Source organism: Pteronotus mesoamericanus, unplaced genomic scaffold, assembly GCF_021234165.1.
Source record: "Pteronotus mesoamericanus isolate MK-2021 breed Mesoamerican mustached bat unplaced genomic scaffold, CSHL_Meso_final contig_74, whole genome shotgun sequence".
Lineage (NCBI taxonomy): Eukaryota > Metazoa > Chordata > Mammalia > Chiroptera > Mormoopidae > Pteronotus > Pteronotus mesoamericanus.
The window spans coordinates 33935039-33958821 of NW_026555247.1; the positions used below are offsets into that span (position 1 = coordinate 33935039).

A 23783-nucleotide genomic window follows, 5' to 3' on the forward strand; every position below is an offset into this window, starting at 1 on the left:
CACACACACACACACAGTGAATTGCCTGAATTAGCAGAAGAATTGTTTTCCGTAGCACTGTTCCCACACTTTAATTTACTTACAGTGGTTTTTTCCCTCAGTCTCATGGGGGAGAAATTTCATTTAAGGATTCTAAAATAATTTTGATTAAACAAAGGGGAAAGGACATTTTTATACAACTTCATCTGGAGGGATATGGGTTTAATGCTCCCCTAAAGACCGGGAGTTGCATAATAGCAGGCATTTAGGCTGGAGAATTTCTTGGGTTGGTTGTTCATTCGTCGGGTTCCTACCAAGCACCACCCTGATCCAGGCTGTCTGCTCTCATGCAGAGAGGCAAGGTCAAGTCCCTGTGTTCGAGCAAGCGCACCGCCAAGTGGGAGGCAGGAGCCTACGATGGTCGCCTGACAGTGCAACACCTGCTCACTGAGCCCCACGACCTCACGCAGCGGATCCCAGGGGCATGGCGTCCGGGCCGGTTGTTTACTTTTTCCTGTTGGTTTTCATTTGGGTCATTCCCTCGGGTTGGTATTACTATGTTTCCTTGGCCACTCACAGTGATCTTAAAGTCAGCATTTTTTTTTTTTTTTTTTTTTTTTTACCTTTTAGCCAGATACGTGCATGGAATTACTCTTCTGAGCCCAAGAGTATTCAGACATGCAATGTGCACATGGAACCATCTAAGAATGGCACACAGACATTGAATCACCAGATATTCCAAAAAATTGTACAACCTCAGTATAATCGGTATCAACACCAGCACTGACAGGCAATACCAGGGACCCGCCCGTGAGACACCTCACCAGAACTGGTGAGGAATAACAGGCCTGCAGGAACACACAAATCCACCCCCAGCTCTGGCAGCCCAGGCCGCCCAGCATCCCACCAGCTTCTGTTTATTGTGGCATCGCTATGGTGCCCATCCCCTTTGTATCCATGGCACTGAGAACACAGGGCGCTGGCCTGGGGCCACTCTTCCCATCCGAGAACAGGAGGAGCGGAGGGAAGTTGGGCGACTCCAGAGAGGCGTGTGGATGGCAGTTGAGGGACAGTGTGGGCCCTCTGGGAGACGCAGCAGCCGGGACGTTAGGGTAACAGCTCCCTCCATGACAGGGACACAGTCTGCGTGTGAAAGAGGCCAGGGCTGTAGGACAACTGTCCTCAGCTCTGTCCCCAGAGCAGGTGCTTCCTATCCCATCCGCCATCTCCATCCTCCGTGCAAGCGGGCAGGGGAGCCATGAAAACCCCGGCTGGGGTGGAGAGAGGGTCCTGCTGGTGGTGGGGTGAGAGCCATAAGGGGCTGAGGGGAGAGACAAGCGTCTGGAGGTCTGTGGGCGGGGGCTGAGAGGAGGGGGCGTCCACGGAGAGGAAACGTCTGAGAGTCCTAAGTCTTTGCCGGCCCTGGTGCCAAGCCCTTTCCAGCAAAGCCGAACCTAAACCAGTTCATCCTTTGTGCGGGAGCGGGGCGGGGGGGCCCTCAGCAGCCCCCGCTGCTGGGATCGGCCTGGGGTCCCGCGCACCCCCTTGAAGGACCGGAAGGCAGCTAACGGGGAGGCGCGCAGGTGAGGCTGTGGAGGGAAGAATTCTCTAAATTGTGTTGGAGCGAAGGCGTCGAGGATGGGAAGAATTAATCCAATGTGGGGGAGGCGGATGGGACTATGAGGGAAAGGGAGAGAGAGGGACAATGTACACTCAGCCTTTTCATTACCCGGCGGGAAGATGGATGATTTTCGATGACGGTTGTCCAGGCGCTCCGGCTCGCTACAGGGATACGTCAGAGCGCTAGGGTCCACGGTGGAGGAGCCCCCGGCCTCCCCCCCGCTTGGACTCCCCTATAAAGTCGGGGCCTGGAGGAGGCTGCAGCAGCGGCGCGGAAGGCGGTGGCGGAGCTCCTCCGAGGTCCTGGTCCTGCGGTCACTCCTCGGTGGGGAGAGCGCACTCTCCACACAGCCTCGTCGCGCGCTCCAAGGGCTTCCCGTTGTCGGGACCATGCGCGGCCGCGAGCTGCCGCTCGTCCTGCTGGTGCTGGTCCTCTGCCAGGCGCCCCGGGGACCTGCCGCCCCGGTTCCGGTGGCCGGAGAGACTGTGCTGGCCAAGATGTACCCGCGAGGCAACCACTGGGCGGTGGGTGAGTGTCCGGCGCGCATTAGTTCTCCACGGGACCAGCCAGCTTTGGGGGCCGTCTCCCCATCTCTCAGCGTTTCTGGGGCTCGGCTTTGGGGACTGGGTTTGCTCCGACCTTTCTACCCAAACACCAACCCTTTCCCCCCCAAACTCCACCCTACCCTTCCCCATCCTGGAAGCAGTCGGTCTCTCAGCAGCCGTGGGCTGGTCCCTGGGTCTTCCCTCTTCCCCAGGGCAACCGAGCCAGCCCGCAGCTCTCCAAAAACTCCAGGCGAAGATTACCTTCCTTCTGCACCTACCTAACACCTCCTTTATCCTGCGCCGCTCTCTCCCTGAACAACTTAGGGAAGCTGGGTCTTCGAGCGCATCTCGGAGCCCTGGTCCAGCCCCGCAGCCTCAACTTCAACCCCCCGAACCCAGGCTGCACCTTTGCTCCTGGCGAAGCCACAGGTGGGGGACCGTAGTGCGCGCGCCGCGCAGGGTTTCAGATGCATTCAGGGAGCAGCGCCTGAATCTCGCCACTGTTGCTCTTCCGAATTTTCCCAGTCCTTCTCCTGCTTCTGCAGCGATCGTTTTTTCTTTGCCCTGCTGCCCGGCCCTCCAGCAGGCTCGGAGCTAAGAGAATCGCAGCCGCTCGCCACGCTGACCCCGGGCTCTCTGTCCGCGGAGCCCGCTTTCCTCCACTTCTCTAGCCCTGCGACCTCACCCTCTCCCTTAGCTCCTTTCCCTTTTCCTCTGCCAACAAGTTCTGTTCCCCAGGCACAGGCTTGGGGGTTCGCTCTTCCCAGCCCCAGGACCCCCCCACCCCCGCCGGCCCTGGCCGCTGGACCTCCCAGTGGCCAGGGCCGGGTCTCGAAACCACAGTTTCACGTAACCGGGAGGTAGGTCGTGCTTCTGAAGCCTTGCGCTCACCCAATGTCACCAGGGCTCTCGGCCCCGCCAAGTAAAGCCTCTGGCGCATGCAAGTGCCCAGTTTCCTCAGAAACCTCTCCATAAAGCCAACTACAGCAACCCCAACATTTTCTGGGAGGCTGGTCATCCCTGAAGAGATTTAAGGGTGGTGATGGTGGTGGTGGTTGTTTCTATGTCCTTAGTCATCTACTTAAGAGTGGGGGAGGTGTGCTGGAAAGACACTTGCTAGCCCGTGTGCATCAGCCAAACCTCAGATTCGCTCTATGAAGACGGCTGCGAACTTACTGAACGGGGTGAGCAGGGACCTCTCACTTCCTCAGCGTTTCCGTGCTGTGCATGTTTCTGTCAGAGAATTGGAAAGCTCCTGGTTGCAACAGAGTAGTTTTCATTGTCGCTGAAAGAGTCGTTTGCAGAGTGCGGAGCCTGGCAGCCTCAGGGATGAAAGCATTTGTGATCTCTGTGGGCAGGGAGCAGAGAGGGTGGGGTGGCCAAGGGAAACACACACACACACAGACACACACACACAAACCCATCCCCCAGAGAGGACACTTTCAAGGTGTTACAGAGGCCAAACCTAGAATTGATACTTAAAAGAGTGTTTGGACCTTAGAGCTAGTGGCCCTGGTCCAGTCCAGCTACCAGCTGGTGGGCTGGGAAGGTGATATCAAACTTCCAGATTTCCAACCTCTTTTTGCTCATCCGTCGTTTTTTGTACTACAAAGGCTCTATTATTAGGTAACCCCTGTAGGTCAAAGGGAGGACAAGAGAGTTAGCTGGGGAGCTGGAACCATGTTGTCTCCGGTGGAAGCCAACCCTGATTGCTGTAGTTCTAGAGCACACCTGTCCCCAGAGAGCTAAGGTGTCTGGCATATAATCGCCCTCTGTGCTGGCGTGTGGGCAATCCTGACCCAAAGGCATCCAGGCCCGTGGCAACCTTACATTTTCTTATTGCTCTCAAACACACTCTTTTTCCTTTTTCTCCCTTGGCTGGCTGTGGAGAGTTGAGGTGAAAAAAGGAAAGAGAGAGAAGGAGAAACTCGCATTGGGGTCTAAAATGATGCTGTGCTTGAGCAAAAGTCAGTTTTGGGCAGAGCGTTCGCAAGCATGAATAATGTTCCATTTTAAATTTAGCTTGCTACTATCCTAAGTAAATGCCTGTCATCCTCAATCACCGAGGATATGCCGTTTCATTTTAGTTATGGTCGAACTAAAGCTTCATATTGCTGTCAGCACAAATTGGCAGGTTTGTTAAATGAATTACTTCTCTCAGTTGAGAGAAGCGTGGCATGGCAATGGAATACAAGTTATCAGGTTGAAAACTTAATAAATTCTTATCTGGCTTGAAATTCTTGGAAGAGTGTGTGTGTGTGTGTGTGTGTGTGTGTGATGAAAACATAGGTCAACACCAGCCCCTGTGGTGGCGCTCTTTGATGTGAGGCGTGCCCTTGAGTTCTAAACACCTGTGGCCAGCACAGGACGGCTTGACATTGTTAGCGCTGCTCCAGAAAACTGAAATACAGTTTAAGTGTCTGTCCAGAAAAACTAGCTTCTAGAAGTACTCAGCACTTTGTCTTAATGGGTTGTTTCCTGAGTGAGGGTAATCTTCAAGTTTTGAGTTCAAGAAAATTCATTTATGCTCCATTTTAGTCCTTTTTTTTTTTTTAGCTGATTATGAAGGACAAAGGCTTTTTTTTCCCTCTGGGCATGGTTTTATTTTTTCAAGTGCCTGTCTTTGTCTATGCTGAGATCTCCATTATGATGATATGAACAGATAAAAAAAAAGATGATGGGAAAAGAGGTGGAAGTGGGCATATCATCCATGTTGCCATGGAGATGGCTATTTGGTCGACAGTGGCTGGCTCGCCAGTGAAATAGGACCCGGGAAAGTATGCCTCCCTGGGATGTTATAGGTGGCGCCCTTTCCTCGGTGTCCAGTCTGTGGATCTGGGGGTGAGAGTCCGAACACTACCTGCCCATCAAATATGCAAATATTAAAATTTTTTTTAAAGTCCCAAAGATCTATGTTAAGTCAATCACAGAATGGATTTTAGCAAAGTCCACCAAATTACTCTGGCATGACAAAAATGAAGTTCATTTTTGTAAAAACATCCCCACTGCCCCTCTGTTTCATTGGCCACAATGGCTTTCTCCTTTCCAGCGTGCCAACAAGACGATAGGAGATGATGGAAGTTGAGAGTGACCGCGGCCATTACTAGGAGCATCAGGTTCTAATCCTGCTTTCCCACTGTCATGGTTCCATTTCCTCCGTATAAATAAAGCCAAGTGCTTTGTTACCTCCTGGGCAGTTGTGCAATGTAATCACTGTTATGGCTAAATGCAAGGTTATTTAGTGGATATCCAGGCACCAAGTTGACCAAGCGCTTACACTGCTATGCAGTAAAATGTCATTTTAAGGCTCCCCAATACTCATAGAATTAATTATCTGAGTGACATAGTGAGTCATGATATACAGATGTGATCCCTATTTAAAAAGTTTTTTATCCTCACCTGAGGACATTTTTTTTTTCATTGCTGAGAGAGAGAGAGAAACATTGATGTGAGCGAGAAGCATCAATCTGTTGCCTTCTTGTATGTGCCCTGACCAGCAACTGAACCCATGACCTTTTGGTCTATGGGAGGATACACCAACCAAGTCACACCAGTCAGGGCTATGATCCCTGTTTGAAAAAATAATATTAGAGCCCTGGCTTGTGTGGCTCAGTGGATTGAGGGCCAGCCTATGAACTGAAAGGTCACCGGTTAGATTCCTGGTCAGAGCACATGCCTAGGTTGCAGGCCAGGTCCCCAGTTGGGGGCAAGCAAGAGGCAACCAGTTGACGTTTCTCTCCCTCTCTTTCTCCCTCCTTCCTCTCTCTCAAAAAATAAATAAATAAAATCTTAAAAAAATATACTAGAAAGCCTTTTGTGGGCCTTATCTTTATTTCCAGATTCCAGAATGATTTCTCCCTGCCCTATATTCTTAGGATGTTCAAAGACTTCAAAGCATCAGAATGTAGTAGAGCCTGGACTGTGAGCTGATTTTAATCCTAGAACCTTTGCTTACATGTGTGTGACCTTGGCAAGTCCCATTGTCATAAGACTTACTACAGGGTGGATCGAATGAAATGATCTGCATTTAAACATCTTTTAAACAGTGCCTTGCAATCACCTACCAGCGATGAAGTCACGGCGAGGGCTTCTCTTGGCGGAGAGGACTGCTGGAGAGGGGCCTCTTCTTTTTGTGTGACTGACGTCAGTCAAACACTATTCCTATGATATTTGCCTTAAACACTTGTAATGCTAGTCAACATGGGAGCCACAGAGAGCTCTTCCTGTTGCACTTTAAATAAAAAACACTATGGTTTTATTAATATCAGAAATCTGAAAATACTATTATAGCTGATTGTACAAAGATGTGGAAACTCAAGTGAAGAAAGTAAATAAGATAATGGGACTATATTTAAGCAACGGGCTAACGTGTGATGAATGCAGACCTTGAATTCCCTACCTCCTTTGACTCTGTGGCTCTCTCCTCCTGCGTGCACGATCATGTCTGTGTTTTTAGTGCTTTGGCCTTCTACACAGCACCTTTTATTCACTTATGTGGAAGCTTTGCTAGATGTTCACTGACCATTTTAGACCTCCAAGAGAAAGTTCTGCATCGATGTGGCTGGGAAGTGTTGTCAGAACTTGTCTTCAACTGGTTTTTCATTTCATGCTTTACAAACTGTAATTTCTAAGGGATGCTGCCTAGATTCAATCTTGGCTAAATTCTGAGAAAGTTTAAGTGAAAAATTCCTTTGGTACATTTCCATTACAGATAAGAGACAAGCAGCACCTTTCTTTCTTTCTTTTTTGTTAATCGCACAAAGGGAAACATCGAGACCTTTCTTTTCAGCCGCAATTTGCACTTGGCCAGGGAAGGTGTTTCAATTCCACCATTCAGTTGGGAGTGGAACTCAGTGCACACAGAGTTGGTGATAGAATTTTAGATACGAATGATTCCTTTTGGATTTCATCTAGTCCAACCTGTTCATTTTATATTTGAGAAATTGAAGGCTGGGGGTGCTAAATGACTGGGCAGAGGCCAACTCGCTCATTAGCGGAGAGGCTGGGACCAAACCCAGGGCTCCAGAGTTGCAGGTCTGAATTCTGTCCAGCTCATTTGGCATTTTGAACAGAAAGCAAAAGCAGTCATTTATGAGCTAACTCTTAGTAATAAAATGCTATTTATTCTGCATTTAAGAGGAAGCAGCAGAAACATAACTGGCATCCTTTTAAATTTCTCGTTCATTCGTTCCTCTGGGTTAAATTTGTGGCGTTCTGTTTGTGTTTTTTGGTTTTTACAGGGCACTTGATGGGGAAAAAGAGCACAGCGGAGTCCCCATATGTTTACGAGGGAGGGAGCCTGAAGCACCGGCTGCAGGAGTACACTCTGTGGGAAGAGGCTGCAAGGAATTTGCTAAACCTCATAGAAGGAAAGGGGGCCAGAAGCCACCAGTCGCCTCCAGGGGGCGTTCCTGAGTATTCTCCAGTCTACTCGGGATTCCGGGGATAGCAGCGACTTGATAGAGGTGGGTTCAAGGCTCAAAGGTATCATGAACCAACCGTGGAAAAGGGGGAGGGGACGCTTGGGGACAGTTGAAAGGAGGGGAAGGTCCAGCGGGGAAGAATAAAATCGTTTACCATGCAAGCCTTCACAGCCACTACATTAGCCTGACGCCAGTACACACTAAGGAAATTAGCAGACACTTGCCACGCCATCTTCTCTTTCCAACACAATAGATTATTTTTCCTCTCAGCACGTCAAAATGCTGTTGGTTCGAAACTCCAGCTTAGGGAGTTTTGTGAGCAATTGTATGTATTAGCAACTGTGCATTGATGGGATTTAAATAAAATATCTGCCAGGCCCGACCAGAACGCTTTGACAGTAAGGCCACGTTTGAGTAAATCCCTGCAGTCTGCAGATATGGTGCATTTGGGATGGGCACTCTGGGAAGGGCCTCCTTGTAGATGTTTTTAGAAGGCTGGGTTCTTGTTTGTGAACTTTCATGCAAAATGCTCCGAGGTTACTGAATTCGGGTTTCACCCTAAGATGGCAAAACTTGGTGAACATACCTAAGGGTAACTGATTTGTCTTGTGTATGGAAGGTAAGGAAAAACAATCTTACCAAACTGGTATTGTTTAGACACAAGGACAGTAAACAAGTTAAAAGAAAGAATAAAATGTATGGGAAGAAGATGAAGCAGCTGAAAATGAAGTCATTCTCATGAACTGTTGAGAAGCTTCCATGAAATCTATGACAAAAGGCAAAAATAACTGGAATACTAGAAAGAATGATAATAATAATAGCTAATCTTATGGAGTAGTTACCCTACCCCAGGTGCTGGGAAAAGCAGCTTACCTCCATGGTGTCAGTCGAGGCCCACAGCCCTCTGAGGAGGAAACTGGGGGAGATTCTATTATTCTCTCCATCGCAGAGTCTCAGTGAGGACACTGAGATGGTCATGCAGCTTTTCACTGGTGAAACCAGGACAAGAGCCTGTGCTGTCTGGCCAGACAGTGCACCGCCAGGGCAGACATCTGCTGGGGCCTGGTCCACAGTGATGTTGCAGGGCAGGGATGCAGGATGCAGCAGCGCCTCACTTCTCACTCTTCTGAGAAGAATCAATACTGTTTTCATTCACAGAGCTCGGGGAGCTGCTCCTGCACGTTCTCACAGGGCTGCGTCTTTGCCTGGCGGCCCTTCCAGAGGCTCCGGCGGCTCTGCCAGCCTTCAGCTTCTTCTCTGGCGGGAGGTTTTGTGCCTCACTGCTCTTTGGTCCACTGTGGAGTCTTTAGGCTAAACTCAAATTCAAAGTTCATTCCTTGCATTAAGCAATGTCTCTAGAAGCCTCTATTGAGAAGAAAAATATCTGCCAACACAGAAATAGATAGGAACTCCATATAAAGCCCTGGGTGGGTCTCTTGCCCACTCCTGTACAATAGGTGTCACGGGTGTTGTATGACTAGCCCCCCCTTTTCTGGTGGATCACAGGGCTCCGAGGGCCCTGGGAATTTGTGATTGGCTTCTTATCTTCTGTCTGGCCAGACCCTTTTTTTGGTCAAGTGCTTTGTGGGACATCCTGTTGATGGATAGCCAATAGCAGTGCTTTCTATTTTGTCTGAAGAATAATGCCAGTTACCATCACAAAACCCTCTAAAATAATTTTACAAACACTGACACGGACTTATCTTCATAGCTCTTTCATAAAATATACACACAATCATGGTATTAATCTGTAGTGCCTCACTTTTGAACTCAATAGCAATATCCCAAACCTGGCTCTGCATAATTTTGGGTTGTTATGAAAATTCAACTCCCTCCTCAAGGATGGAAATTTCCTCACCATATTAAGAAGACTATTCTGTAAGCTTGAAGGCAGTTACAAAAGAATAGCTCCAGTGAGGTCTCTGAGTGGCAGTAGTGGGGGATAGCTTGAGTGGAATGCTTTAAGGGGACAATGTTTATCAGTAGCCAATATGACCTGAAAAGTCATCTTTATATAATCAGGCCTTGCTTTTCTACTATATCTTATTATGCTTGTTCTTCTTGTTACAGGTTTAGAAAGCCCATATTGTTTCATTGCACCTCCAATTGGTGTAGCTATTGCAAACATTGGTACCGTTCTTTTGAATATATCTCCTGGTAATATGAACACCAAATTCAACCGTTAGTTTTGTATTTGCATAGACCAAAGCAGCTTGTCACTCCCCTGGCTTTGGAAATCCCACCTCAGAGAAAGTATGTTGTCCTAAAAATTAAGAACATCTTACAATTGTCTTATTCACAAAAGAGGGCATGCCAAGAGAATAGTTTCCATTAGAAATCCATGTATCTCTCAGTGTTAGAAAGAAGTTGAATAACTTAATAAGGCATTGCCAGAATTAGCAACAGGAGTTTTCAAAGGCTGAAGGACTTTTCTTAAAATTAAAAACTATCCACATGTGCTTGCCTCTCCCACTTTAGACGTAAGACTTCAAGTCCTGTTGCCCACGCTCCCAGAGCTGTAGTTAGAAATGCTGAGTGTCTTCCTGTGTTTTGATGACAAAGATGTTGACTTAATTCAGAAAAGATCTGTGCAAATGTGCACTGGGTCTAGTCTATGATGTCATGGCAAAGAAGCTCCAGAACTTTGTCAGCATTTATGACCAATTATCTCCAAGGTTCATCTTCGTTTACTTTGAACTGCACCCTTCTTACAAAAATGAATGGGACTTCACCCTATGGTTTCCAGAATAGGAACCAGTATTTAGGTCAATGAGGTCCGGGGTCTAATCCGTAATCCTGCATGTGGTTGTGGGTTGTCCTGAGTTTCAGTAGAGGTCGAAGTTGGCCTTTGGGTTCCTCTTGTCATTTGACCAAGTTCATTGTTTTTTTGCAGCCTTAGGTTTTTTCCTCTTATTTGGTGGACAGGAAAGGGGCCTAGGGAATGTGTTGCCGAGATTGTCATGGAAAGGAAGGAAATGAGCAACTTTGCCCTCACTTTTCAGGGGCTGCTCCCACTATCCCATCAAATCAGGATGGAGAATAGAAAGGATTTACTTGTTAATATGTGAAATGCTCCAAAGGAAGCCCCAAATATAGGAAAAGCAACATGCAACCAAGAATAACTAAAAATCCTCTAATTACCTCGACAGTTTCTATGAAAAACAGAGGAATGTGGGCCCCCATCTCCTCCCCCTCGCCTCCCTCCTACCTCCAGGTCATTGAGCTTCCTGGGATACACAATTTTTCTCTTCCTGATAGCCTTACCTCCTCTCCACGGAGCCAAACTGCTCCAATTCTATATTTTCAGCCAGTGGGGGGACTTTGATAGACCCTTTCCCGTGTCCTCAGCTGGCCCCTTTTGTGAGCGCAGATGCATGGCAGCATCTCCAGGCAGGTGGGCAATGCTTAATAGTGCCTCCTGGCCTCATGGAGGAGAGCAAAGAAAATTGGCCTGTGTGGGAATTGAACCCCAGGCCCTGGTCTCATGGGCACCTGGCCAAGACCACTGAGCTACAGAGCAGGTAATAACTGGTTCGAAAAAAAATCAGTGGTTCCTTTCTTAGGAACAAGTGGCCAGTTTGGATGTTGGGGAACCTGAATTTCCAGAATTATGCTCTTAAAAAGTGTAATAAGCTCTAGTCTGGATGAAAAGTGTTTTCTCACCTCAGTGGGTAAAGGCTGCTGTATGGGAACAAAGAAATATTTTTAAGTTACAACTTCAATCCTTTCCTCAGTCTTAGTTAATTTGAACAATACATTTAGAATTGGCAGAAACCCAAATCAGTTTCTCTTCCCAAGTTGCCCACTCTACTACCATTTACAGTCATGGGTTTATGATGTATAACTGTGTAATTCATAAACGAGCTTTGATTTGTGTAATGAGGTATTGCCAAGTGAGAACTAAGATCCCATATTCCCCCTACGCTGCTGCTCCTTTAGTAACAACTCCTGGGGATCGTACATTTAATTGCTAACATTAGTCAAAATACACTGGAGTCATATCAGAGGACAAGTTAAGCTAATATAACAAAAGACCCAAAAATCTAGTGGCTCCCCCAAAAGAGGTCGTTCATTTCTCTCTTGGGGACAGCTGTGCTTTTCAAGCATTAACAGGCTCAGTCAGAATCACCTGGGGGGCTTGTGAAAGCACAGATTGCTGCCCCCCTCCCTGGTTTCAGTTCAGTAGGTCTGGGTGACCTAGGAGTTTGTCTTTCTAATTAGTTCATGTGATGCTGGTGGTTTGTCGGGAATAGATTTGCTTCAAGTATGGGACTTTGGCATCACTTGCTACATTTGCTTAACTCTTTCTCACACTTTTGTTTAAGTTGCTGATCTCTCTGCTCCAGGTTCTCAATGTGAGGGAAGGAAACTCCAGCTGAAGGACAATGACAATGACAATGACAGCCTTTCTCAAAGAAGTGAAACAAAACCCTTAAGAGACTGCGTTCCATGGGCAACAATTCTACTGGATCAACCGCAAGATTTCCTTTGTGCAAAATACTATTCTTGTATCTTTCAACCTTGACTAATTTCGTGGTTTTCAAGCAGCATCTTTTGGTTTAAATTTGTTTGCTGTGAATGTGTCCATAAAGAGTCTTCCAGTTAATGCTCTTTGCATCTAGGCTATGTGTCAACTACATTCCAGTCCCCAACCTGTTACCAGTCACAATAAATGCTTAAAGACATTGTCCAAAGGGCAGGGAGTCCTCTTATTTCAATTCCAAATGAGAGGACAGTGCGGCAGAGATTAATACAAAACTTGATAATGAACTTGTGGGCTCACTGATGAGGGCAGGCTGAATTTTTAGTTCTCCCATGTGAAGGCCACTTACTGAATCCTTGTAGTGACTTACAGGCTTTCTCAAGGCTACTGCTAAAAGCTCATACTCTATTATTACCATCAGATGGGCTGAGTTGAAGGTAGAGGCTGGCCTAACACATCACTTAATGGTTCCCATTTCTTCAGCCCAACCATGACCAGATATTTTGCCAAGGTTATTGATATTCTCCTCATAACAGTCTGACAAGCCGAGAATAAGCATTGTCGCTTAATAGATAAGAAAACACAGGGTTATTGAGGTCAAGTGACTTGCAAAAGGGACACACAGTAGATGGAACTGAGATTCAAACACCCACAGTTGCCAGATTTTTCTGCACCATTTATTATTACCTCATTTTAAACCTCCCTTTGAATATATTTAAGTATTACTGCTTCTTCAAAATTTCATTTTCAGCCTTAAGTAGTTCCTGTAGCCAGATTTAGTTGGAGCCATGGCAAAAGGAGAAGATGAGTTCAAGGGATTCCCTTCCATTTTCAGAGGATGTGGACTGGTGGTTTGGAACACTCGTCAGTCCCACTCTGATCGTGACATTCACATGTCAGCAGATCGTAAAGCTTCTTGCCATGTGTTTTGATTTCCTTTGTCTAGGGAAGTCATGTGTGAAACAGTAAAGAGATTGATCTTGCTCCTGTCTTGATTGTGAAAGAACCACATAAGATGTGATGCATTCTTTCTAATTTCTTTTAAAACCATGTTGATTTGCAACTGATACAGAGCCAGACCTGGGGAAATATGTGAAATGTGTTCACTAACTTACCACCATCTACTTCTGGGGCTCTGCTGGGTGTCTTTCCCAAGAACTCAGTCCTGTGTTGTGGTAGCTAAAGTCTGCCATGCAGGTAGTGATGACGCGGTAAGTCCTCTCAGAAGGATTCGCCTCCCAACAGGACACTTTGGGGGGTGGTATGTCCAGCCGTCTAGAATAACCCCATCAAGACCGCCACTTGTTTGGTTGTCTCGTGAGAGTAGATGTGAGCCTGCAAACATTTATTTCTCCATGAGTTCTGGCTGAGAGCCTGGAACAGCTCACTCAAACTGACCTTGCAGAGCTCCTCGGTACCACGCCCAGGTCACGACTACCATGCCTTTATTGAAGAGCTTTCTTGAACCCTTGTTTGCAAGTGAAGCCCCATTACATATCTGTGTGTGCCGTTTGCATCAGGCCAATTTTAGCTGCAGATGACAGGATCAATGCCCCTTAAGTTAAGCAGGAAAGGAAAACTTGATGAGAGGAAGCCAGCAGGGAAGACCAGGGGAAAGGCCTCAAGGCTGGACTTGCAGGTTCAGTGCTCGAAGACAGGCCTCTGGCTGGGCCGATGAGATGGCAATTGCACGCGCTGCCACCCTGAAAGCCTCCCACACGGCCGCCGGAGTTCGCACGCCCTCTCATGGCCTCTGCCACAGCATTATGCCCCCCAAGGCCTCTTCCGCTCTAGGCTTACTTCCAAATCAGTCTTCAGTCTGTGTCTAATTGGTGGAACCTGGATCACATGCCTGTATCTAGCTGTGGGGAAAGCTGGGAAATGTAGTTTTTTAAAATCCTCACCTGAGGGCTTTTTATTTTTTCCCCATTGTTTTCAGAGAGAGAGAGAGAGAGAGAGAGAGAGAGAGAGAGAGAGAGAGAATGAAAGAGAAACATTGGTTGGCTTCCTACTCAAATGCCCTGCAACCTGGGCATGTGCCCTGACAGGCATCAACCCCTCAACCCCTTAGGCCACAGGACGACACTCCTACCAACTGAGCCGCACCAGCCAGGGTGGGAAATGTAGTTTTTAAGATTCTACTTTGGGAGGATGTGACTAAAATTGTGGGACCCTATTATAAAAAAGAAAGGGTGTTTAAAAGATGTGGTCAGCCACAAATAACAGATGTCTTCTTCCCCTTTTGCCCCCAAAAGAATTTTATCATTGATTTTTTTCCCCTTTGCTGTTCTAGAGAACAGTTAACACCCAGCTCAGGATTCTGGGAAAGCAGGGCCAGGTGTGTGCCTACAGCAAGAACAGAAGATTGTTTTTAAGAGTTAACAATATTTAGAAATCCTTGCAGCAAAGCTGAGTAATCAGGAGGGAGAATCCAAAAGGGAAGAAAGCAATAATCACCTTCAGATTTGTTTCTTAAAGGTCCAGTCTTTTTTGTTGTTGTTTGTTTTGTTTTCTTTTGTTTTGTTTTAAGGGCTACAGGGAAATGTGGTGGTCTCTGCTTGTGACCAGAAGGTCTGTAACACACCCAGCAGGCATTCCAAGCAGTGCAGTGTGATTTCCAACCCCACAGGGCCCACCTTTCAGTTCCTACTGGGGCTATTTATCATTCCAGAGCATTTTTTTTTTACCCAGCTCTAATGTGCAGGGAGTAATGGAAGTAAAACATGGGATTTACATTCATTTTCTCAGCCACAGGCTGCTTTAATTAGACCCTGTGAAATAGCGCTCCAAGGAAAACCTGCAAAGATGAGGTACTGCCATTCCCAGAGCAGGACCACGGTCTTCGTGTGCACTGGAAACACGCCTAGCTTCCTCTCTTGGGGCTTCGTGTTTTCCAATTAATCACTTCCTTAATTAGATGCAGATAAAACTCAGAAACATCTATTTCCCCCTGATTTTCCTCTCACGCTACTCAGCCCACGTGCTTCCTATACCATGTAGCCCAATTGACGAAAGAGATAAATGTAAGCACAGGTGGATTGAGGGAGCCTCCAGGAAGAGAACAAGCATGTTTTAGTCCCTCCACTGGGACGCTGTAATCACACTTCTGTGGTTTAGAGCACACAACACGTTCTCTGCCTGATATTTGAATTTGCTGTTGTGTTCTTGACATCATTACATCACTCTGGCAAACGTTCCACTTTTGGCCTACTTGGTGATATCAAAGAAGTGATAAAATCATTCTAGTGGTGGGGGGTGGAAGGAGCACAGACAAAGAAACAGGCTGCATGGGTTCACTTTAGGCCATAGCTTAGGTGCAAAGGCTGAAGGGCCAGCCTTTCATACCAGCTTTCTTCATCCTTGCTCTCTCCTTGGGAAGACCAGACCCTTCCACGCTGTCACAAAGAGTAGATTGCCGCCAGGGCACATGAATCAGCTGAGGGGAGAGGGTCCAAGTCCTGTTATTATTTTATTGTCAAATTGTTAAAACAGAGCCTGCATCCATGAGAGAAGAAATGTGTATATGGCCAGATGAACAACAACAGGTGGTTTCTTTCTTGGGTCTTTAATTAGTTAGTTGGGTTTTTAGTCTCTAAGAGCATGTGTAGTAAAAGTGTTGATGCATCTCTCTTCTGCTTCCTTAGTTTCTTCATTTCTAAAATAAGAAACAATGAAATCTGTTGCTCTTCAATGTGATTCAGGTAAAAATCATGAACTTTTACATCCTCTTTTACATGTTTCCCCACAGTGTTGTCTGGATTTTTTTAGTTCATCTCATAAGAGATACTTAAATATTAAAATTACATTTTGTCCTGGCCAGGTGGCTCAGTTGGTTAAAGCATTGTCTCATATACTGGAAGGTTTGGGTTCAGTTTCTGGTCAGGGCACATACCTAGGTTATGAGTTCCATCCCTTGTCTGGGTGAGTTTGGGAGGCAACCCACTGATGTTTTTCTCTCTTCCTTCCTCTCTCTCTGAAATCAATAAATATATCGTAGGGTGAGGATTAAAAGAATGGCACTTTGAGCATGATTCCTTATCATTTGTATTTTGAAAAAATCCTCTTTTGCCTCCCAACTTCTTTGATTCTAAGAGTTTTTTTGATGTGTACTTTTAAACACACAAACCTACTCAGATATTATTTAGTTTATTATTTCTAAATATGGGCTTTTCCCTATGGATTTATACTGATGGTGGACAACCCAGTCCCTCTCCTTTGGGGAAATGGGGGCCCTTTTGAGTTCTATCTATATTGATTAGGAATTGCATTTGGATACACATACATATCAAACAAAACAAAATGTCCATGCCATAAAGAAGATAGAGATTTAGTTTTCCCTTGTATCATAAGAAGTCTAAGAGCAGGCAGTTCAGAGCCAGTGCAATAATTTAAGGATTCAGAACCAACATCTTTGTGATTTTCTTGAATTTTCCTTCACAATCAGTCACAGAATGACTGCTGCAGATCCAGCCAGCACACCTTAACCTCCTCCAGGAAACAGAAAGGGAAACCAGAAAAGGGTGGGTCTACCTATATTATGAAAATAAAGCTTTCTCTGAAATCCTTGACCTTTGTCTTCTAGTCAGAACAGTGTCACATGATCAGTTCTAGCAACAAAAGAGGATGAGAAATGTTTTTCAGCGGGGTACATGCTAGCGATCCCCCTTCCTTAACACTTTCCCCCATGCAGAAAAGAAAAACCCATGTTCTTCTTAACAAGAAAAAGACAAAAATTGATGTTGGGTAGGCAACGTTTGCCATGTCAGCTCTTATGAATTGCCTCTGGGAAAGAACCAAGCTGGAACCAGCTGATCTCAAGCCTGACATGACCGGAAGACGCCGAGACAACAGGTCTGCACATTTAAGAGGAGTTTCCCTGTCCCAGGTATCTTCTGAGTGCCAGGAAACCATGGTTTATGGACAGTATGCTTTCCCTACAACTTCATCTGTCCTTCGTCTCTGAAAACAAGGGACTGCAATAGAGATCATGTTTTGTTGATGAGATGTCATCTTTAATTTCTTTTATTATTTTTTTATTTATTAATTTTAGAGGGGGAGAGAGAGAGAGAGAGAGTGTGAAACATTGATTTGTTGTTCCACTGATTTATACATTCATTGGTTGCTTCTTCTATGTGCCCTGACCAGGGGTCAAACCTGCGACCTTGGTATAGTGGGATGATGCTCTAACCAACTGAGTTACCCAGCCAGGGTCTCATCTTTAGTTTCTAAAAGTAAACACAAGATGTGATACTTCCTACACACACTCATGTACTACTTAACAATAGGGATGTGTTCTGAGAAAGGCATCTTAGGTGATTTCATCCTTGTGCAAACATCAGAGTGCACTTATACACACCTAGATGGCATAGCCTGCTGCACACCTAGGCTGTATGAGATAGACTATGGCTCCTGGACTACAAGCCCGTGCAGTGTGTTACCGCACAAAGCAACATGAAATTAAATCAAACTCCAGAGAATGATGCACTCAAGGAACACGGCCAACACGAGATGATGCCATTGGCGCTGGTGTGACATGGCATCGTGTTTTACAGTGAACATGGAGTAAAGAGAGTACAGCTCTAAAATAATGATAAAACGTATAATAGAGTGGTTACATTAACCAGTAACATAGTCATTTATTATCACTATCAATGATCACATTATTGTGTGTGCCACACTTTTATATGACGGGTCGCCCAGGTTTTTATACCAGCATTTCCACAAGCATGTGGGTCATGCACTGCTCTACAAATTTATGGTGGCTACGCTGTCACAAGGCTGTAGGGATTTTTCAGCTTCATTATAATACTAATGGGACCGCCACCATAAATGAGGTCCACAGTTGACGGAGACGTCATTATTTGGATGAGAAAGAGGCTATTGTGTAGACCATCAGGAATGAACATTGTATCAGTTAAGATACCTTTGGCTGTTAGCAACAGAAACCCCTCAACTCAAATTAGCATAAAAGAGAAAAAAATTACTGTCTCACATACAAGCAATCCAGAGGGAGATGGGTGGGACTCAGGGTTGTTTAGTTCCACTTCCTTCAGTGATATATGTCTGTCTTCAAGTACGATGGTCTTTCTGTCTTCTCACTTGGCCACCGGGGGCTCAGATTTGCCATTAAGGCAATGATTCCTCTCCTGGTCATCAGATGGCTGCTGGAGTTCCAGGTGTCACATCTTTACTTTATAATAACCATGAGTCCTTTTCCAGAGGCCTCTAAGTCCCTCACACCTCAATGACTGGCTGAGTCACAGGCTTGCCCTTAACCTATCACTAGTGAAAGCGAATCAGACCACCAACCTCATCTGACTGGGATTTACCAATGAGTCCTGTCGGAGGAAGGGCAGAAACCTAAACAAAATCGAGGTTCTCTGAGTCAGGAAGGAGTGTGAAATTGATTTGGGATGGAGGTCCAACCGCATCTGCAGAAAGCATGAAAGTCATTTCTTGTGACACCACCCCATCCAGAATCTATCAGTGTAGCAATTTCAAAAATTAGTCACTGCTATTAAGTGTGAACACATTGGATTTTATCCATTCTCAGATGCTCGAGTCAAGTCCTTTTGATGGTTTTAAGACCTCAAGTCCTTAGGAGAAGGCAATTGTCGTTCCTCTTGCTCGAAGCGGATTCTGTGATTGCGGTTGTGAAGAGGGGTCCGCTCCCCTCTCTTGCCTGAGCCTCTCGCATCCTTTACTCCTTTCTTTGCCTTGCAAGACAAGTGGCCGTTACTGTAACAACGTAATTGTTCCCCTGACTCTACTGCTGAAATAAACAGAAATGAAAAGGAAATAGCTTCAAATTGTGCTCTCCTCTGCCCGGCAATTTCCCGAGATGCCTCAGTTATAGACAGCCTACATGGACAACATCCAGGGACTTGAATTAAAAAAAAAAAAAAAAAAAAAGCCCAGACCTGACTGTAGTCCTTTCTTACCACTTAACTCCTGAGGATGGAGGGAGACAAGAAAAGTGAGTCATGTGAAAAACCATTTATCTTAATCATGGGGCATCGGCAGCCTGCTGGTCGGATTCTGCCTGTAGATGTGCCGCTTGCCTGGAGAGTTTCTTAAAAATTAGAATGAGCCACAGACATTTAAAAATCAAGGATTTCACAAATCCAGGTTGCAAGTTTTTGCAAAATTGGAAGGCTTGCTCCCCGGGCCTGCTTTCTCTGAAGACAGCCAGAGCCTCGCACTGCCCCTGTGGATTTGGCCCACGTTCCCCTCTTTGCCACAGTCTTCACCACACCCTAATGCACACCTGCCTGCTTTACTTGTTTACATTACCTGCCTGCCCCCTCTAGGCACTGAGATGATGATCCTCGTGCAACTGTTACATACGCCAGGGGTAAGGGCCCTGGCTATTATTCCACGGTTTGTTCAACAATAGTATTTACAGTCCTGCTCACACCTGCGATTCTTTGCCCATGGGTGCAATGTTTTAGAAGGGTGTTTGCTGCATAATATTTGCTCTGCTGGTTGACTTGGAAGATTCACCCCCTTCTCCAGCTGGTCACTGGAATAAGTAAGGAATCCTGCTAAAGAAGGGACGAAATTGCTAGGCAATGCCGTGGACTCCGAAATGCTGCTGGCGAGAAGCCCTTGATACGGCAGCAGGGCCAGGATAGGATCTGGTGCAGGGTGCGGGGTCGGGCCAGCTGTTCCTAGACATGCATTTGCTCAGGGTCCCACTGTCCCTTGACACAAACCAAAGAGCAGGACCTTCATAGATTCTTGCCAAACTCCTGTCATCTGTGCGGTCAAGTCCCAGCTTGACCTCTCTCTGCTCTGCTTCGCCTGGCTGTGTGTTTGAAAGAAGACTGAAGGCACAGGTCTCACAGAACCAACCAGTCATTGCCTAGAGACTTGAATGTCACAAATAGAAATTTCAATGTTCTCTGAATGATGACATTGAGAGATAGAACTTGCCTCTTGAAGAGATTCTATATGATTTTGATAGGTGAAGTATTAGAGAGAGTGAGAGAGAGGTAAAGTGAGACCTCTTTATCATATTTGGAGACACCAGTAAATGTCTGTGTCCAATCGAACCCTGATGGGGCAGGGAAGGGTGAGGAGCTTCCCGCCATCCCTCCTAACTCTTGCCTCTGCGCTGAGAGGCTGGGCTTCATGTTTGATTTAGTCCCCCTCCTCTGGACCATGGGGGCTCGCTCTCTTCATGTGGGGTTCACCAAAAGCAGAATATGCATCTCACTTTAGCATGAACAGAAGTCACACCTAGGAATTTCAAATTATCTTGCTTAGTACTGCAGAGCGACCATTAAGATAGATCTTATGCACATTACACAGATTAGTAACTTCAGTTATATAATTTAAGAACAAGATCAGGGGCACTTGGTTTACAAATGGGGAAAACAGCAATAAATCCCATTCCTTTAATTCCAAGGCAAGTTCTACTTTACTATACCACAGTGTCTCCTACAAATACCTCATGACCAAAAAGGTAATTCCCTTCCCAGGGAATGTCTAGGAAGCAAGTGAATTTAGAGCAGGGTTTGTGTTTTTTTTAAAAGATTTTATTTATTTTTAGAGACTGAAGAGGAGAAGAGGAGAGAAACATCGAATAGTTGCCTCCTGCACGCCCCCAAATGGGGACCTGGCCTGCAACCCAGGCATGTGCCCCGACCTGGAACTGAACCAGAGACCTTTCAGTTCATAGGCCACCGTGTCATGCCAGCCAGGGCTAAGGCAGTTTGTAATGTCCTCTCCTGCCTATAAGCCTTAATTATCACCAGCATCTCAGTCCCTGCGCTCATTTAAGGGTGAGCACAAAGGTCACTGAGCCTCGAAGTATGTCCCTGCCCGATTTCTTACATACCTAAATTCTACTATTCAAGATTTATTCTTCAGGCTGTGTCACTGTACCCCCAGAAATGCCTTTAAAATGTAAATATTTCTAGATGGCTGGCTATTAGGATATTTAAATCTTTATACCTTGGTATTAAATACCAGGTATTAGAAACTAACCCGAGTAGAACTCTTACAGTATGGGATGTCTAACAGTAGGCCTAACCTGATTACCTATGTGCTGTGCTTTGAAGGATACCAGGAAGGGCATACCCTGTATCAAATATTTTTACTGCCCAGGCATCTAAAATTCTACATGTAGTGTAATTTTTTTAATGAATGAAATTTGAATTAAGAATTGCCCTACTTTTGGGCTCATTTGATTAAGATGCAAATATTTCTTCGTGCGAGGTTGGAGAGGTCAGGTCAATCGCGTTCGGTTCGTGCACATAATTTAGAAGCAATTCCTTCCTAACTGGGTTAAGGCCGGGCATGAGAACATAAAAGCAGAAGCTTTTTGGCTTCCTAGTTTCTCTTAGGGTGGTTTTATAAGAATCCCCGGGGTTGGGCTGGATGACGGGGGGGGGGGGGGCTCTGAATGGAAAAGGGGGGGCTTTCCACCCAAGGGGCAGCGTAAAGCCCCCGGACTTGGGAGGACTCAGAAAAGAAGGCGTTACTGGGTTTAGGAAAGGCCCTTCTCAGTCATTTCTGGCGATTCCGGGAAGGAGGCCTTCTCTTAGAAAACTTCCAATGCAGAGTCGGCAGGTGCAGTTCTCAAAGAAGCCATCAGGGGGCACCCTCAGCCAAGTTACTGAACGAGGATCGGACTTTGGCAGCAGGGAGGATATTAGCGGTTCTCTGGTCCAGCCCCTAGATTTTACAGGCAAAGAGCTTCAGCCAGAGTGAGACTACCTTGTCTGAGGCCACGCCTCCCGACCGTGGCAGAACTGAGGTTCCTGTGAGCTCCTGACAAGGAATCTCTATCACAGAAATCTGAAAGGAGTGCTCCTTACCCCAAATAAAGCAAAATATAGAAAAGACAGAGGAGCTGCTGTTTGAGTTCGAGTTCAAAGCCTTACAGGCTCACCCTTGAGCCTTGAGCAGAGTTTTGGTCAACTGTTAGGCAGTCACCGTCCCTGAGGGCTTGTTTACTCTAAAAAAAGAGCAGGACACGGGGGAGGACTAAGGCAGGATTAACAGACTGATCTGGGAAACACGAGAAAACTGTAAAATCGCGAGAGCTTCTGGAGGGACGTGAACTTGTAACTATGGATAAAATACTTCAAGAAGAGAAGAAAGGAGACCTAGGCAGAAGACATATAGTATTTGCCCACGCGAATCAGCAGGAACAAGCCCACCATGGCAGTAGGGCAGGTCCTATGCAAATAGCGTGTGAGGCCAGCCTCCCTCTTCGCAAGGCCTCTGTCTTTCCTTAGCTGACCCTCATAGGACTCTTCCCCTCCCCCCACCCATTCTCACCACAATAAGCTGTCCCTGGCAGAAAAGGCTCTCCAGCCAGACTTAAACATCACAGTGTGAGTCTAAGTGATGGCCTCTTTCCCAGTAGAGCAGGTGCTTTAGACTGTTTTGTTATTTTTGGATGAAAAGGTGTTGTTCACCTTGAGCAACAGTATCGAGGAGGAATGGGGGAAAGAAAGACACTGCCAAGGTCGTTTGTTTAGAGCAGAGGGTCTCTATTTCTGAGAAGGTCAATGGTAAAGGAAATGAATGAGTCATGTGGGTGAGCCTTCAAGGCAGAAAGAGGAGTCAAACTTTGACGCTGCAGAAGTGTGTGGATATACTTACCACTGCCTAAGGCAGCAGGCGTGCAATGAATGTTAGCTGAATTGATAATATCTTAACGGACTCAGACAAGTTTCATCTAGAGAGAGGGAGCAACACGGTGAAAATGGTACTTAGAAAAATCATTCCAATGTGGCCACTTGAAATGGATGGAAGCAGCAAGAGTTTGTGGGAAGACTATTTTTTTAACAGCTTTAGTGAGATGTGATTCACATATCACACATAATCCACTCATTTAAAGTACATTCATTTAGTTGGGTCAAAGATAAGTGTGACCATCCATTCATCATCACAGTCAACTTTGGAAAATTTCCATCACCTCCAGAAGAAATTCTGTGTCCTTTATCCGTCACCCTCTATGTTCTCTATCCCACCCCCCAGCACCACGAAGCAACCATGGATCTCCTTTCTGTCTTTCTGGATCTCCTATCTGAGCTTTCATATGAATTCCCATTTATATGGTATGTGGTCTTCCACTTAACAGCATGTTTTCAAGAGTCATCCATATTGTAGTGTGTATCAGGACTTCATTTCTTTTTATGGCCAAAAAATATTCCATCATATGTCTATACCACCTCTTGTTTATTCAGCTGTTAATGGACATTTGGATTGTTTGCACCTGTTGGCTATTATGAAAAATGATGGTATAAACATTCACGTTCAAGTTTCTGTATGGACTTGTTTTCATTTCTCTTGGCCAGAATTAGATAGGTCACACAATAACCACACACTTGATCATTTGAAGAACTGCCAGAATTTTTTTTTCCCCAAAGCAGCTCTCCCACATTGCATTTCCACCAGCAGTGTTTGGAGGTTCTGAATTTCTCCATGTTCTTACCAACACATCTTGCCGCTGACTTTTTGATACTAGCCATTCTAATGCCTGTGCAGTGGTATCTCATTGCGGTTTTGTTTCCTCATTTTTCTGATGGCTAATTATATCAAGTATTTTTAATGTGATTTTCTCTATCATTTTTCTGTTCTCCATTTCATTAATTTCCACTCTCATCTTTCCTATTTCCTTCCTCCTGCTCATTTCAGGTTTAGTGTGAGTTTTTTTTCTAGTGTCTTACTGTGGAAAGGTTAGATTATTGATTTGGGATTTCTTTATTGTTAAT

General features: G+C 45.8%; 2 protein-coding genes across 3 annotated transcripts in view; one reads left to right on the forward strand and one right to left on the reverse strand.

Annotated features, from left to right (window-relative positions):
* Positions 1-586: 586 nt before the first annotated feature.
* The window catches only part of LMAN1 (lectin, mannose binding 1), an 89804-nt gene continuing 66607 nt past the window's right edge, over positions 587-23783 (reverse strand). For both annotated transcript variants that reach the window (XM_054583746.1, XM_054583745.1), the window contains one exon: positions 587-602. The gene's annotated coding sequence lies outside the window, so the exon portion shown is untranslated. The remainder of the gene's footprint in view (positions 603-23783) is intronic.
* On the forward strand, positions 1990-11947 carry GRP (gastrin releasing peptide). Its single transcript, XM_054583750.1, is given in 4 exon segments — positions 1990-2128; positions 7386-7543; positions 7545-7610; positions 11894-11947. Coding segments are annotated over 4 exon segments (417 nt in total).